Below are 14,240 nucleotides of genomic sequence, written 5' to 3'. Positions count from 1 at the left end.
GGGTTGTTTCAGGTAAGACACACTAGCCCTCAGGCCATGACAGTTCCAAACACACCGGTAAAATAATTTGGACATAGACCTTGTACAGTCTTGTAAACCATATTATGTTTTAACTGTTAAATTCTACCTGTAACAGGGAGCCAGTTCAATTCTTTAAAAATAATATGCATTTTGATTAAAATGGTTAAGACATCTGAATACCAAATTATTTACAGAAACTAGAATTATATCCTATTAGACATTTGTGTGAAGTTTTGTCATAATTAGCATAGGAATTATTGAGTTACAGCCAAAAACATGTTTGGTGAGGTCACACTGACCTTGACCTTCAACCACCAAATTCTAATCTAAAGTTTATTCTTCAGTCCACAGTACAAGGAATTCCCAGAAGGTGTTCTTGAAATATTGCGTTCGCAAGAATGAGATGGATGCAAGGTCACGGTGACCTTGATCTTTGACCAGTGACCACCAAAATCTATCAGGTCATCATTAAGTCCAAGTGGCCATTAGTGCCAAAGTTGAAGAAATTATGTTTAGGTGTTCTTGAGATATCACAATCACAAGAACGGGATGGACAACTCGAAAACGTAATGCCTCTAGCGATGGCTGTCGCCTGCATGGAGGCATATAAAGTAACTATTAGTAAAAAAGAAATCCAATTACATCAAATGACAAATCTATATCTTGACATCATTTTATGAATCTTTAACATGTAAACGTTCAGTTCAGTGACCACATTTGGAAACAACTACTTAGAAAGGGCAGCATCTTCACCTTACACACACACACACACACCTCACACCTCACATTGGAAATGTCTGCTGCTGTGTTTTAAAGGAAAGAATGAACAGAGACATTCATAAGACTTTGTAAGAAATCTGTAAACATGTAACTCCGTCAAGACCAGATTCCCGATCGCTCTCGTTTGCGGCGGACGATGGCGGCTACATCTTGTTTGAGTGTGGAGACGCTCTGTTCCAGCTGCTCAGAAAAGTCCCTCAGCAGACGACTCTGCTCGTCCACAAACAGTCTGAGCCCCAGCAGGTCGGACTCCTCCTGGAAACAACAGGAACACATAACCTCAAAACTAACATCAGCAGTTTACTGCAAACATGTACTGCATGCTCTAGGGCTACCACCTCTTCCACCACCAGGGTCTAGGCATGGATACATACGCTGGGCTTGTGTCTGCGTAGGCGTTGCAGCTGACCCCTGACTGAGGTCATGCTGTGGTAGAAAACTTTGAGAGCACGAGCGAACTCTGCATCACAGCTGGGACGCACCGATCGACCTCGCACACTCTCCCCACCTAACACACAGACGGAGGAAGGTGTCATATAATCTTACTTTTTATATTTCATGAGTATGAATATTTTTCTATCCAAAGTGTATGACTCTGAACTGTCATATCTCAGTTACTGTTCCTGGCTGCACTGAGTTGTTCTCTCAGACTGTGATTCTCTTTTCTCAGTGATGCATTAACACTCCTCAGCTCCTCCAAGTCCTGCTGAAGAACTCTGACTGAACAGCTGAGCTCTGTGGAGTCTACAGGCTGCAACACACACACACACACACACACACACACACACACACACACACACACTCATTTATATGAGCACAGTTATTGAAATTTTTGCATTATGATTGTTGTTGCTTGAAATTTCTCATTAAAGGAACCCAAAATCAAAAGTGCTGAGTGTTGGCAAGGTCGGTCGTAAAGATGTCTGCCTTCTCTCACGTTAATGGAACTAAATGGCGCTCAGCCTGTGGTGCCCAAAGTGCCCAAAAAATATGTTACAAAAAGTACAGTTTCATGCTTGAAGTGCTGGACATTGGGCTTCCTTTCAGACCATTTGCATTTATGGATAAAAACTTTCCATTTAAAATGAGATGGTTCAAAATAAAGACATGATCGCTGTCCAGATAATTCTTTCAATAATAAAAAATAACATCTCTTTTTTGTTCCACGCAACATTTCAGAAACATGTTCAGCAAGAATACATAATGTATTAGGTTACACATGTGTCTCCTCCGTAGTGTGTATGTGTAGATTTAGAAAAACATTGAAAGGAAAGCTCATTCCTGACACATGAATACAAACTCAGTGTTAAACTCACTGCCATGTCTGTTGTGCCTGCCTCTTCAATGATGAAGATACCCTCTGTAGTCATCCTCACTCCCTCCAGAGATGAGATCAGGTCAGTACAACCCTCTGGAACAGAAAGCCAACACGCATCGGCTGCTTTAACGATACCTACTGTTTATTTTGTCAGTTGTACATTTTTAGCACTGACGTGAACATGATAATAATGAGATGTGTCTGACAGGGAGCCGCTCTAATGAGTCTGAGGGAGCATCAGACTGGGTGTTTAATATCTGATTACTTTCATTTTGAGCTGTTGCTGGGACAGGAGATCATTTACAGCAGTGTGAAATACAGTATTCATAACTATGTACTAAATACTACTATATAGCATACTGATTTTACATGCACTGTTTGTAGCAAATATTTACTGAAATCCATGAGATCAAGGCCTCCAGATTTTTTTCTTGTCCAATCATGCGTCCATCTCTTCATCCTCACCTTGAAGGCCCCAGAGCTCCAGCACTACAGCGCTGCTCTGCAGGTAATCCAGCAGACGTTGGGAGGTGTGGAGGGAGGCAAAGTGAACTCTGTGATCCAGCAGAGGATTGACGTTATGCCACACAGCCGGAGTGTAGAGAGGCTGACTGCAGTCAAACAACCTGAAACTGAGTGAGTGGAGGAGAATGAAGGAGAACAAAGAACAGTGTCTCACTTGTGGATGTGTGAAGTCAGAAGACAGTTATTCTCCAAAACTCTATCATGACATTACCGTACTAAAAATGCCACAGATAACAGAAAAAAAAAATCTATGCTAAATTCACTGGTGACCCCCGGCATGGTCCCTGTGCATGCTCTGCTTTTTTAATGACATAAGATACTATGACTTTTTTATGACTTCTTTTATTACATGTATAAAATACTAAATTCATTGATGACCGCTGTTCATGGGCCATAATTCACTGTAGGTATTCTCTGTATCATCCCTGCACTTCCATGCCTCCACATGTAGCCACATATGCCTCACCCAATTTGGACCCCTCTGTTGCGGGCCTCTCTGATCCAGCGCAGTCCACAGCACTGTTCCAGGACCAGCTGGAAGTCCAGTCGTCGACCCAGTAACTCAGACGGGTCGATCAGAATGTCGTCCTCACCCAGAGGGCTGAAAGGTGAGAGATATTATTTACTAATGTATCTCTATGTGCTTATTAGGATTATTCACATTGTGTGTGTGTCATACAGTCCCGTGGAGCTGCAGGGGACCAGCTGTGCTTGTAGAATGGCCTCCTCTGTGCCCTCTGACCCCAGCACCTGCACACAGAGATTATAAACTGTGGTAGAAATAAATATTAATTATGAAGAAATGTGTGGTTTGTGTATTGTCAGAGTCTGGTAATTTGGAAGGCCTCAGTCTGTCACACTTTGCATACTTTATATGAGGAGGCTCAGGGTGTAACCGAGGGTTACTCAACATTGTTTTGTCTCCCCCCTGGTAGTATGATTATACATTTATGATGTAGGATACCCTGTATGAGGGTGAGTGAATGTAAAGTTAATTTAAGTTTTTGGTATGACTATGTCTATGCATGCTGTACCAAGATGCTGTAATAAACTAATATATTCAATTCATGACAACTGAAGCTCATGAAGTTATTCTTTTATTCATCAAAGGGAAGACTGACCTTCCCTTGACATCATCAGCCAAATACCACTCTGTGTTCACCTCTCAGTACCATCCAACAATACTGTCAGATGTGGAGGTGTGTGTGTATATGTAGCGTGTGTGTACCTCGAGTTGCTCTTCCAGAGGGATGCGGAAGGCCAAAGACTGCAGCCAGAGGTGAGCAGTGCCCAGGAGCAGAGGCTCCACAGGATCCCAGAACGGGTCTTTGTCTCTGGGTAATGCAACTGTAGAAAGCCCCTCGGCTCTCTGACGGCAAGAACCAAAAGACAGATCAACATTTTTAGGATTGCTGATTATCTACAACATCAAAGAAGGGACAACAAAAACAGACACACGAATACATTTCTGTTAATTTGTAAAAAGTCTCTTTGCAACATTTTGAAAAACTTGAGCAGTGTTCTATTTATTGAATTACACTGTCTCTGCTCCTCTCAGCCTGGTGCTGCTGGTAGGCTTCCTCCATCAGGAATTTACGGTTCACAAACTTGGCCTTGGACCACATCCACACCTGGGGAGGAAGTGCGACAGTAGTTTAGACAAAGAATCCAACTGAAATTATACGAAGATAATGAGCTGGGGTGCATTAAGATACATTCAGAGAGATGGACTGACCTGTTTTCTTCCAACAGAGGTGACTCGGACAACAATCTCCTTCTCCAGATCATGTCCTTTTGGATCCGACAGTGCCAGATTCTTGATCTCCAACTTAAACTCCACCCCCTGCAAACATGGCAGATGATAAATTGCAGGTGTTTATTAAAGGTCCAGTGTGTAGGATTTAGGGGGACATATTGGCAGAAAAGATATAGGCCTATCATAAATATGTTTTCATTGGGAACAGGACTGCATCCACAGAGTCTGCCATGTTTCTACAGTAGCCTTTAATGGACAAACCCAACACTGGCTCTAGGTAGGGTTATTTGCATTTACATTTTTTGCATCAGTTACTGTAGTTAGAAGCCCCTCTGCGACAAGATTGTCGGAATGGCACTTTTTTTAATGTGAAACTGCTTTATTCAGGGTTTGTACCATTTTAAATCACCATGTTCATTTGTTTCGGAGAGGAAGAGATCTCTCCAGAAAAAGTAGCTCACGTTAAACGACTGGATCTGAAGTTACCAGAGAAATTAAGTGAACAAATATTAGCAGGTGCTAAGCTATTATCCTGTCTCCGACATGTTGAACAGCATCGAATAAACACTAATTTGTAACGTGAAACTGCCTTGCTCAGCGTTTTTACTGGTTTAAATCACTGGGTCCTCCTGAACATCTGGATCGGAAGTAAAGTGAGCACACATTTAGTTATCAGAGGAAAAGGTCAGCATACATTAGCAGGTGCTGGGATAGGAGCCCTTCTGCGATGTGCCAAACAGCATCGGAGAAACACTGATTGTAAACTGAAACTACTTCATTCAGTATTTAACTGGTTTTAATCACTGGGTCTGTTTGTTTTGGAGAGGTGAACACCTCTGTGGATAATTTGGTCCCCAATAAAATCCTCTTGAACAAACACTGAAGGAATTCTAACCCAGAGAAGTTTCAGCTGGTTGTGATCTGAAATCCTCACCACTAGATGCCACTAAATCCCCCTAGATCTTACACACTGGACCTTTAATTGTTACAACACAGCAATGACCGCATAAGACTTTAAAATTAAGAACATATATTTTAGTTGATTTACAAATATAGCTGCCTCCAGTAAGAAAGTAATAACCAGATAGATACTCATCTTCTTAAAAACCAGAGCAGAAACAACACAGCAGTTTAACACTGAATGTCAGTGCAGTGAATCTGGACATTCGCTGCGTGTGTGTGTGTCACCTTGTTCAGCTCCTGGCTAATCTGATTGGCCTCAGCCACCATGGGCATCAGTTTGATGTAGTCATAGAAGACGGCCAGCAGACTGGGGTCTGTCTGACTGGAGCCAGCACTGGACTCACCTAAACACAGGCACAGAGATGATACCTGATAAGTTACCTCCAAAGATAAACCTCCTTTTCTTCCACTTATCAATTCGATCCTGTGACTCACCCAAGTGGATGCCCTCAGCAGCCGCCAGCTCAGACTGGAAGTAGTCATAGTCGTAGCGGCTCCAGTCATCCCCGCCCCTCTCAGACGGATAACCAATGAACAGGTAGGTGCAGTTGGAGCCGAGAATGAGCCGGTCCTGGAGGGACAGGAAAAAGGAAAAATGCCTGAGTGTTTGTGTGTCTATGTCACACAGTCTTATCATAAAGTTTGCATATGTGTTGACACCAACCAGGTGCTGCAGCTCAGTTGTCTGGGAGACAGCGTTGCCGTTGACAGTGACCTTGGACCCTGCCAGCGGGGTCAGGGTTACTCGGCGCTGTTCATTCCTGAACACAGCATGACGCTCCTGGATCCTGACACATGAACACACACATGTGCAAACATAAACAGGTGTGTGTAAACCCAAAGATAATGAAAAATACTGAGCTTCCAGACGAGCCTGCACTCATGCACATCTCATTTTACGGGTCACAGGGCCTGCAGCTTATCCCAGCATGCACTTGTGGAATGCACTCGAAAAGAGGTTGTCAATCAATTACGTCATTCAAATCCACTTTTAGACATTATGTGTGGGCTGTGGAGTGTCTCTTATCTCACTTGCAGTTCTTTTATCCCTGGACGTGATATAAACTCACCCTAAGCCTTTGATAGAGATGGATCTTGGGGAGGAGTCACACAGGCCAATGTCCCACTCACCTGCAGCACAAAACAGTAATTAATAGGTGCTAATGAACACGTTAAAAACTGTAGCAATGGGTCTGTCAGGTAATGTGAAACTGCTCAGTCACTTTGGCTCTCTGGCTCACTTATATCTGTGGCATTCTCCATGAACTGAAATAGTATAAAGAGATACAGACAGACTTACCCTCCTGAATGAAAAGCTTGACCACTCCTGACAGCTGAGCGTCCTCGTTGATGTTCAGGATGTAGGGATGCATCTGCATCATCCTCCTCTCCTGACAGAGGAACATCACACGTGGCAACAGGAGTGAAGGACAAATACAAAGATGTATTTATACGCTAAACCTTCACCATGTTCATTAAAGCTCTGTGCTCCAAAGGCCATAAGAAACTACAGAAACTCCTGTGTGTGTGTGTGTGTGTGTGTGTGTGTGTGTGTGTGTGTGTGTGTGTGTGTTTGGATGTATTTGTGTGTGTACCTGTGTGATGTTAGCATACTGCTGCTCCCAGTCCTTCAGCGCCTCCTGCAGGTGTTGTTCCCACAGAGTCTGAATGGCTCTGATCTGGAGCTCATTGTGGGTCAGCAGCTGACGAAGCTCCTCTTAACACACACACGCACACACACATACACATTAGTGTTCACCCTCATCTGCTGAATTCTTTTTGTTTTTATCCTAAAAGTGAGCCTTACTGGTCTCGTCGTTAGCTCTGCGTCCCTCCTGGCCCAGCCGGCTCAGGCGCTGCAGCAGTCTGGCGTTCTCAGCCTTCAGCTCTTTAACCAGACGCTCAGTGGGGCTCTCGTTCACCACTGCTCGGTTCTGGATACGCTTTGCCCTGAAGAGTTGAGAGTATTGGGGATACAGTGGGAGAGGGGTGTGGATGGGGCACAGGTGGAGCAGAGGAAACAAGAGGAAGACCAAAACAAAACAGGGGAAAAGGAGGAGGCAAATTTTTTTTTTATGGTGACAACCTGCTGTAGTCATGGTTACCCTGCATGAATGGTTGCTCGTACCTCTCGGCATAGCGCAGGGTTGACAGAGACTCCTCATAGCAGATGTCAGCAGGGCTCAGTGTGGCAATCTTGAACATTTATCAAAGCTCAGATTTAGAAATGACCACATTAATGAACACAATGCAACATCAGTGTGTGTTAGCACCCTTTCCTATAAAGTGTCTGTTACCATGACAGTGCGACTGTTGCCTCCCAGTGCAGACTGCAGCAGCTTGGTGAGCACTGAGTCTCTGTAGGGTATATGGACAACCTTCTTTCCCACCGCCACATCGGCGAGGGCGCTGCAGGAGAGGAGAGGGTGTGAAAGATACTGATGAACCAAAGTGAATGATAAACAAATCAAACTAAACACCAGGCCGACCTGATGACATTGCCCAGGGTGGTGAGGCTCAGGTTGATGGCTGTGCCCTCTTTGAGTCTGTCGGCCTCCGACCCTGACGACCGCTGACGCTCACTGCCGGCCAGGTCCACCAGGTTGATGTTGGACTGCTTTGTGATGCTCTCTTTGGAAAAGATCTGACAGGAAGTCACAGTGATTTCAGCAACAATTTGGATCATATTACTTTCACATGTACTGAACACAGATTACATGGCAATAATCAGTAACATAAAAAAGTAAAGAAAAAAGTAATCTAATTTGAATACTTTTGGATTACTTCAAAGTCAAATGTTTTTTTCTCTTTAAACATCTAAAAATATTTTCAGTGCAAGAACAAATAATATTGTTGTTAAATATTGGCCATTTACAGCTGTCAAATCAATTACTCTTATAAAAACAGTACTGACACAAAGTACAGGTGTACTGTGTGTGTTCTACAGTGTGTGGGATGCTGTTTGTTTTGTTCAAGTTTCTGTTGCTGCTGTTTTTATATCAAAGGTCACATGGAGGACTTTTTGTAAGGTAAGAGGAGCACTGACTCAAAATGTTCCATAATCCTCATCGAGAAAAAAGCAAAAAAAAAAAAGTCAGGTAATCCTTGACAAGTAACTACTATATAAGTACTATATATATTTTTTTCAAATGTTATCTAATCTGATTATAGTTACTTATTTTTGTAATCTGATTACATAATCCCAATCACATGAAATCCTTAACTACCCAACCCTGTTAGACAGATACAGAGACACCAGCACATGTGGAGGTAAATGACATACCTTGGAGAACATGTGCTTTGTCGTAGGGCTGAAGGTGGAGCCACTCACCTGTTTGAGCTGGAGGATGATGAGCATGTGCGAGCGACTGCTGTTGGCGTTCATGTGAGTGGCAGCAGTGGTTCGGGTCCTGGTCCCCTGTTCCATCAACTGCTCCACCTGCATGGTAACATTCACACTTCAACATGATTCCACCTTACTATGTCCTGGTATGAAAATGAACAGTTACCATATTGCGTACATTTGCTTATCATTATCAGTATTGGAAGAAAAATGTAACCGGATGGAGAATCTCTCCTGTGTGCACCTGTGCATTTCCTTTGCTCTTCGACTGACTTTTTTACACATTCTTACATTTTAAAAAATGGTTTCAAGTTTCAACATAATAAAGCATTTGTTATACAAAAACAACTTCTGTTTTTATTCCTTTAAGGGTCACTGTAACCAGTGATGGGAAGGTTACTTTATGTTGTAACAGGCCACAGATTACTAGTTACCCTGTTAAAATGTAATAAGCAATGTAACTAATTACTCCATCAGAGTAATGCAACTTATTTCATTTGATTACTTTTTGCTAACTTTTCTTACAACTGTTTTAAAAACTGGGCAATAAATCTGAAAAATGGAGACAGGCTTCCTGCATGGCTGAAAGATGCAACGCAACAAAATAAACGGTATGCTCTACATGTAAACATTTTACAGAGAAGATTTTTTTTTGTTTAAGATTACGTTTTGGGCTTTTTTGCCTTTAATGAACAGGACAGATTGAAATGGGGAGAGAGAGAGAGAGTAGGGGTTGACATGCAGCAAAGGGTTGCAAGCCGGAGTCGAACCTACGACCGCTGCAACGAGGCATCACCTCTGTACATGGGGCGCTGGCAGTATCCACCACGCTACCGGCGCCCCAGAGAAGAATATATTTGCATATAACCCCTTTGTAATCACCAACAGTTGATTAGTAACTGGTAATATTAACAAAAACTGTGTAATACTGTCATACTGTGATGTTCTTTGAGACAATTATCATACTGTGAATATCTCATACCAATGCAGCCCTATTCCAAATACAAAACACTGATAGAGTGTACAGAAGGATACCTGAAATATCCCAAAACATCCCTAGTAGCTCTCATTTATTTTCCTTGTGGCTCCTAATCATAATTCTATGATTACAAAACTGGCAGGTCACTTAGGTTTCAGCACACAACACTGTCAATTGTCTATCCAGCTCCCGTACACTGTCTCACAGAGTCTGTTACTGTACGCTGACGTGTTTCTCTCCATCCATCCCTCTACCTGTGGGGCGCTGTCACACGGGACTGTTCGGAGACCCTCCACATAGAAGCCTCTCTGCTGCTCCTCTCTGACTCTGAGCCCCCCTGGAGTACGAGACCCCCGAGACAGCAGGTCAATCACCTGGACAGAGAGGAGAGGGACAAAATAAAAAAAAGGTAGAGATGACGGAAGCAGAAAGTGCTGGTCATTCATCAAAGCAGTTACTTCTCAGTGGATGTAATAGGCAGAGACGTAGGAGATAACACACAAAAGGAGTTGATGAATAGCAGCTACACTAAAATAAAACAAACATACACACAAACACATAAAAATGGCCGCAGCTGTGTTTCCCTGCTGTTACCTGCTCATTATAGATCTCCAACATGCTGAAAAACACCTGTGTGGACATCAAGAATAAAGACATTCAGATTTTTCCACAACTACCACGCGGCTGTACACGAAACTGTGTGCTGATAATTTATGACGACCCCAAACAGCCACACACACAGTTTACCTGACACTGTCTGCTGTCCTGGTTCTCTCTGATGGCCTGAAACAGTCGGTCACACAGTTTAGGAACCAGACCTTTGTTAGGCCCGTAACCCACCATGGAGTAACTCTTCCCTGAGCCTGTCTGCCCGTAGGCCAGCAGCGTGGCGTTGTAACCCTGCAGACATCATGTCAGGACTTTAGCTATCAGAACAGATCTGAACTGGAGACACAGTAGAACCCTAAAATTATTTTAGTCCACTAGCACAGAACAAAACCACAGAGCTCTGGGATATAAAACTGAATTAAACTCCAGTTAAATATCTGATGATTGCTACCTGTAGTGCATTCTCCAGTATTCCCTCCCCCAGGTCCTGGAACACACTGTCCTGGGGACGGAAAATATTTCATCTCACTCAGAATCATTAGCTCAGTCTGCATTTATAATCTCTAATATTTTGTATCTTCTACTTGCTTATCACACATCATTCATTATGTTCTGTTGGCTGTAATAAATGTACCAACTCTCTCCCTGTTCTACCAGGATGCCTCGGAGCTGACCTGGTCGGCGTATCGTCCCCCAGGCTCCTCAGGCACAAACAGGCCTCCACGGTCTCGTGTGAAGCCACTGTGTGACCAGTAGGCGTAGTCAAAACAAAATGAACGACGGCTCTGGGACTCACGCGGGTCCTGGATGGTAATGGAGCTGGACACCATGGAGATGATACATCGGCTGCCTGCATCCCGCTCTCTCTGAAAGGAGGGAGGAAATGAAGGAGGGTGAGAAGAGAAGAGAAAAAGTTTGTGGGAGGATTTTCTCTCGATCACAAGGAAAACAGGAAAAAGTGAAGAAGAAGATAAAAAATTCTGTGGAATCAATGAAGAAATAAATAAACAAATATGTGAGAGTCTGATAATGGAGAATAAGAACAAGTACTAGACGAGACACCCCAGGTGAAAACATTGTTTTTCCATGCACTGGTCAATTTGAGATTTTGGGTTATTTTGCTTCCATAACATGTTTCCTCAAGCCAGTGGGAAAAAAAGGTACACATTTAGGTGTTGTAGATTTTTGTTCTGCAAAGTACATAATTAATCAGATAATGTCTTATTTAGACATTTAAACATAACATTTCAGAAAACTAAAAACAATAAAAAATTGTTTAAATGAAAGTAATCAACTGGGGAAGTTTCATGATGATATCCATATGTTAAAATTTATACTGTATTCATCTGTTGTCTTATTTTTAGACAAGACAACAGATGAATAAAAAAATTTCAAACTCTGTAGCACTTCCATGGTTTCCAGGTTTACGCCTGTCAGTATTCTGAAGGTTTTGACAGAGGGGTCTATTCATATATCATTCATATCCTGATTTATAGAAAGTTTTATTCCTAAAAACATGGTGAAAATTTATTTTTAATGGCTGTTGACCAAATTTTCTGATTTTTGGAGTAAGAAAGAGAGAAATTCAAAACTCCCTCTGTAAAAACTTTGACTCTGATATGACAACAAAATGAAACAAGAAATTTGAACCTGACTTTATCCAATGTTCCCAATTTGCCCTGGAAATATCTGCAAATCAGTGTTTATTTAATTAGACAATGCCTCATTTGCAGTGGTGTAGTAGTAGTTGATGAGGCGGGCTTACTACTAGTTAGATGGGTAGGTTACCGAGGAGGGAGTGGGTATACTGTTCAAGATATTCCAGTGGCTTTTTGGTGGAGAGGTGGGTGTACTGTAAATGGCCAGGAAAAGAGGTGGGTACACTCCAAATACTCTCCACTACTCATCTGCATTTTTAAACATGCAACATCACAAAAAAATATTCGTTTTACTGTAAGTAATAAACTCGGAAAGTTTCATGGTGTTATCTATTAGTTAAAAATTGCACCCTGTTCTCCTGAAGTGTCTCCCGTAAGACTAAGTATCTGCTGTGCCACCAGAGCCACTAGTGTTCATCTGAGCTCCAGGCCGCACAACATCCTCCCTCCCCATCCTTAATCATCTCACCTGCTGTATTCTCAGTGGTTTACACAGGCTTTCTTTACACTCAGTGTGTACACAGTATACAGTAACATATCAGAGAGGGTGATACCATAAGGTTAAAGTACATTGCAATGCAAACACATCAGGAAAACATCAGGCAAATAAATAACTCGCCACAAAATCGTCTGCACACTGACCTTGTTGAACGGCCGGACTCTGACGGCCACCTTGACACAGTCCTTGCTGTGCATGTCTGAGGCTTTGGCCCTCATGGTGCAGCAGGCAGGTGTCAGCACAGGAGACTGGCACACTGACTGATCCGCTCCCTCACACTGCGACGCACAACTGTGTCAGGTTACACGTTGACATGGACACAGGTCAGTGTGACGGGGAGAAACTGTGGTGTCTGTATTAGCCTGTCAGGAAATGCTTCATGAGGGTTTACTGACACGATGGGGCAAACAAACTTTTACATTGCTTAATGAAAAGTGGATGTGACCCTGAACACTTGAGTCTAAACTAAAACAGCCGATGATGTGTGGTAGACAGTGCCACATGCTAAAATTAAATATTAACTGGCAACATGACTGGTGCTTTGTTGTGTCATACTAATCATCAGTATTTAATGTGGGGAGAAATATGCTTTTAACTTGCTGTATCATTAGTCCCTATGCTGGTGTTCAGTCAGTAAAGTGGAGCTGTGGAGATAAGGCTGGTTTCACTTTCACCTGCTCTGACGCTATAAATTATAGAAGAGAAACAGAGCTCTGGGAAACAGTCACATTCACACAGGGCGGTGACATGTTTACAGCTACGTTTGTGTCAACATTCCAGTGACTTTCTGAAATTAAACTTCACAGCGAATACATTGACATTAACCATAACCTGACCTGACATTTAAAAGACTGATTAGGTTCATCTGACATCTGATATCTGAGCCAGGAGTCTGCAGGCATCCAACACTGACATTTACTACTTTTTAAAAGACCTTTCAAAGAAAAATTGTAATCAAATTTAAGACTTATTTTTTGGACAAATTATCTTTTTCTTCTTGAAACATTGCAGAGGTAGGTTTAATGTAGTAATATGGTTATTAGAGTGAGTTAAGTGAAACCCTCTTAAACCTGGATCGATATCCATTTTCTTGTGCTGCATTTAGATGCCTTTCACAAGCACTTTAACTATCAAAACCTGAAAAAAATTGATTTTTGGTTTGATTTCTATCAAATCATGAGGGAAAAGGCAATGAACATTATTAGAAAATTATCAAAAAAACAGTGAAATGTCAAGTTCTGAATATATATTTAAAATTATGTTACAGAAAATAGATATAGATTTTTAGCGATCTTTTTCAGGTTTTGTTGGGGTTTTGGCTTTTTACTTTTCTTTTTTTCTCATTTTCAGGTAATTTTTTTTTTTTTTAAACTTTTTTTGTTAAAGGTAATGATTTTTTAATTTTGTTATTTTGGGGTAATTTCTTAGTTACTAAAGTTACTTTTTAAAACATTTAAATATCTTGTTAATTTATGGGACATGTCATAAATTTCTCATTGCCTTTTTTCCATGTTTTTGAATAAAAGTCAAGCTAATTCGCTCAGGTTTCAAAGGGTTAATCTACATTTTGCCAACAGGTTAGGTGCAGGTGTGAAGTAAAAAGACACTCTTAGGTTCAGTGGAAGGTTAAAAGATTTGTAACATCAGAAATGTGGGCTTTCACACAGAAGGGTTTGAATCATTGTGACACACACAACTAAAAGATGGATAAATTAAATTAGATAAAATGTCTGCTGCAATTCAGACATCACAAATTAAATATTATTTAATGTCTTTTAAGGCCTTATAT

The 14,240-nt window shown here is 41.8% G+C and overlaps 1 protein-coding gene across 1 annotated transcript; it reads right to left on the bottom strand.

The window, feature by feature from the left end:
• Positions 1 to 866: 866 nt before the first annotated feature.
• Positions 867 to 13,200, bottom strand: kif28 (kinesin family member 28). The gene is made up of 28 exons (XM_049562479.1): positions 13,180 to 13,200; positions 12,595 to 12,729; positions 10,969 to 11,160; positions 10,746 to 10,796; positions 10,433 to 10,585; positions 10,280 to 10,315; positions 9,940 to 10,059; positions 8,695 to 8,802; positions 7,853 to 8,007; positions 7,661 to 7,772; positions 7,492 to 7,559; positions 7,171 to 7,313; positions 6,959 to 7,080; positions 6,664 to 6,754; positions 6,434 to 6,494; positions 6,028 to 6,151; positions 5,799 to 5,934; positions 5,589 to 5,707; positions 4,380 to 4,487; positions 4,183 to 4,275; positions 3,873 to 4,013; positions 3,324 to 3,394; positions 3,111 to 3,245; positions 2,585 to 2,751; positions 2,118 to 2,212; positions 1,420 to 1,552; positions 1,176 to 1,309; positions 867 to 1,056 (listed from the first exon to the last, which is right to left on the bottom strand). Exons 1-28 carry the CDS (start codon positions 13,198 to 13,200, stop codon positions 898 to 900), a joined length of 3,183 nt encoding a protein of 1,060 aa, XP_049418436.1. The 3' UTR covers positions 867 to 897.
• Positions 13,201 to 14,240: the final 1,040 nt, after the last annotated feature.

This window comes from Epinephelus fuscoguttatus, linkage group LG2 (genome assembly GCF_011397635.1).
Source record: "Epinephelus fuscoguttatus linkage group LG2, E.fuscoguttatus.final_Chr_v1".
NCBI classification, from domain to species: domain Eukaryota; kingdom Metazoa; phylum Chordata; class Actinopteri; order Perciformes; family Serranidae; genus Epinephelus; species Epinephelus fuscoguttatus.
Note: the sequence above shows the minus strand (reverse complement) of the source record. Positions and strands in the feature narration are given on the sequence as shown.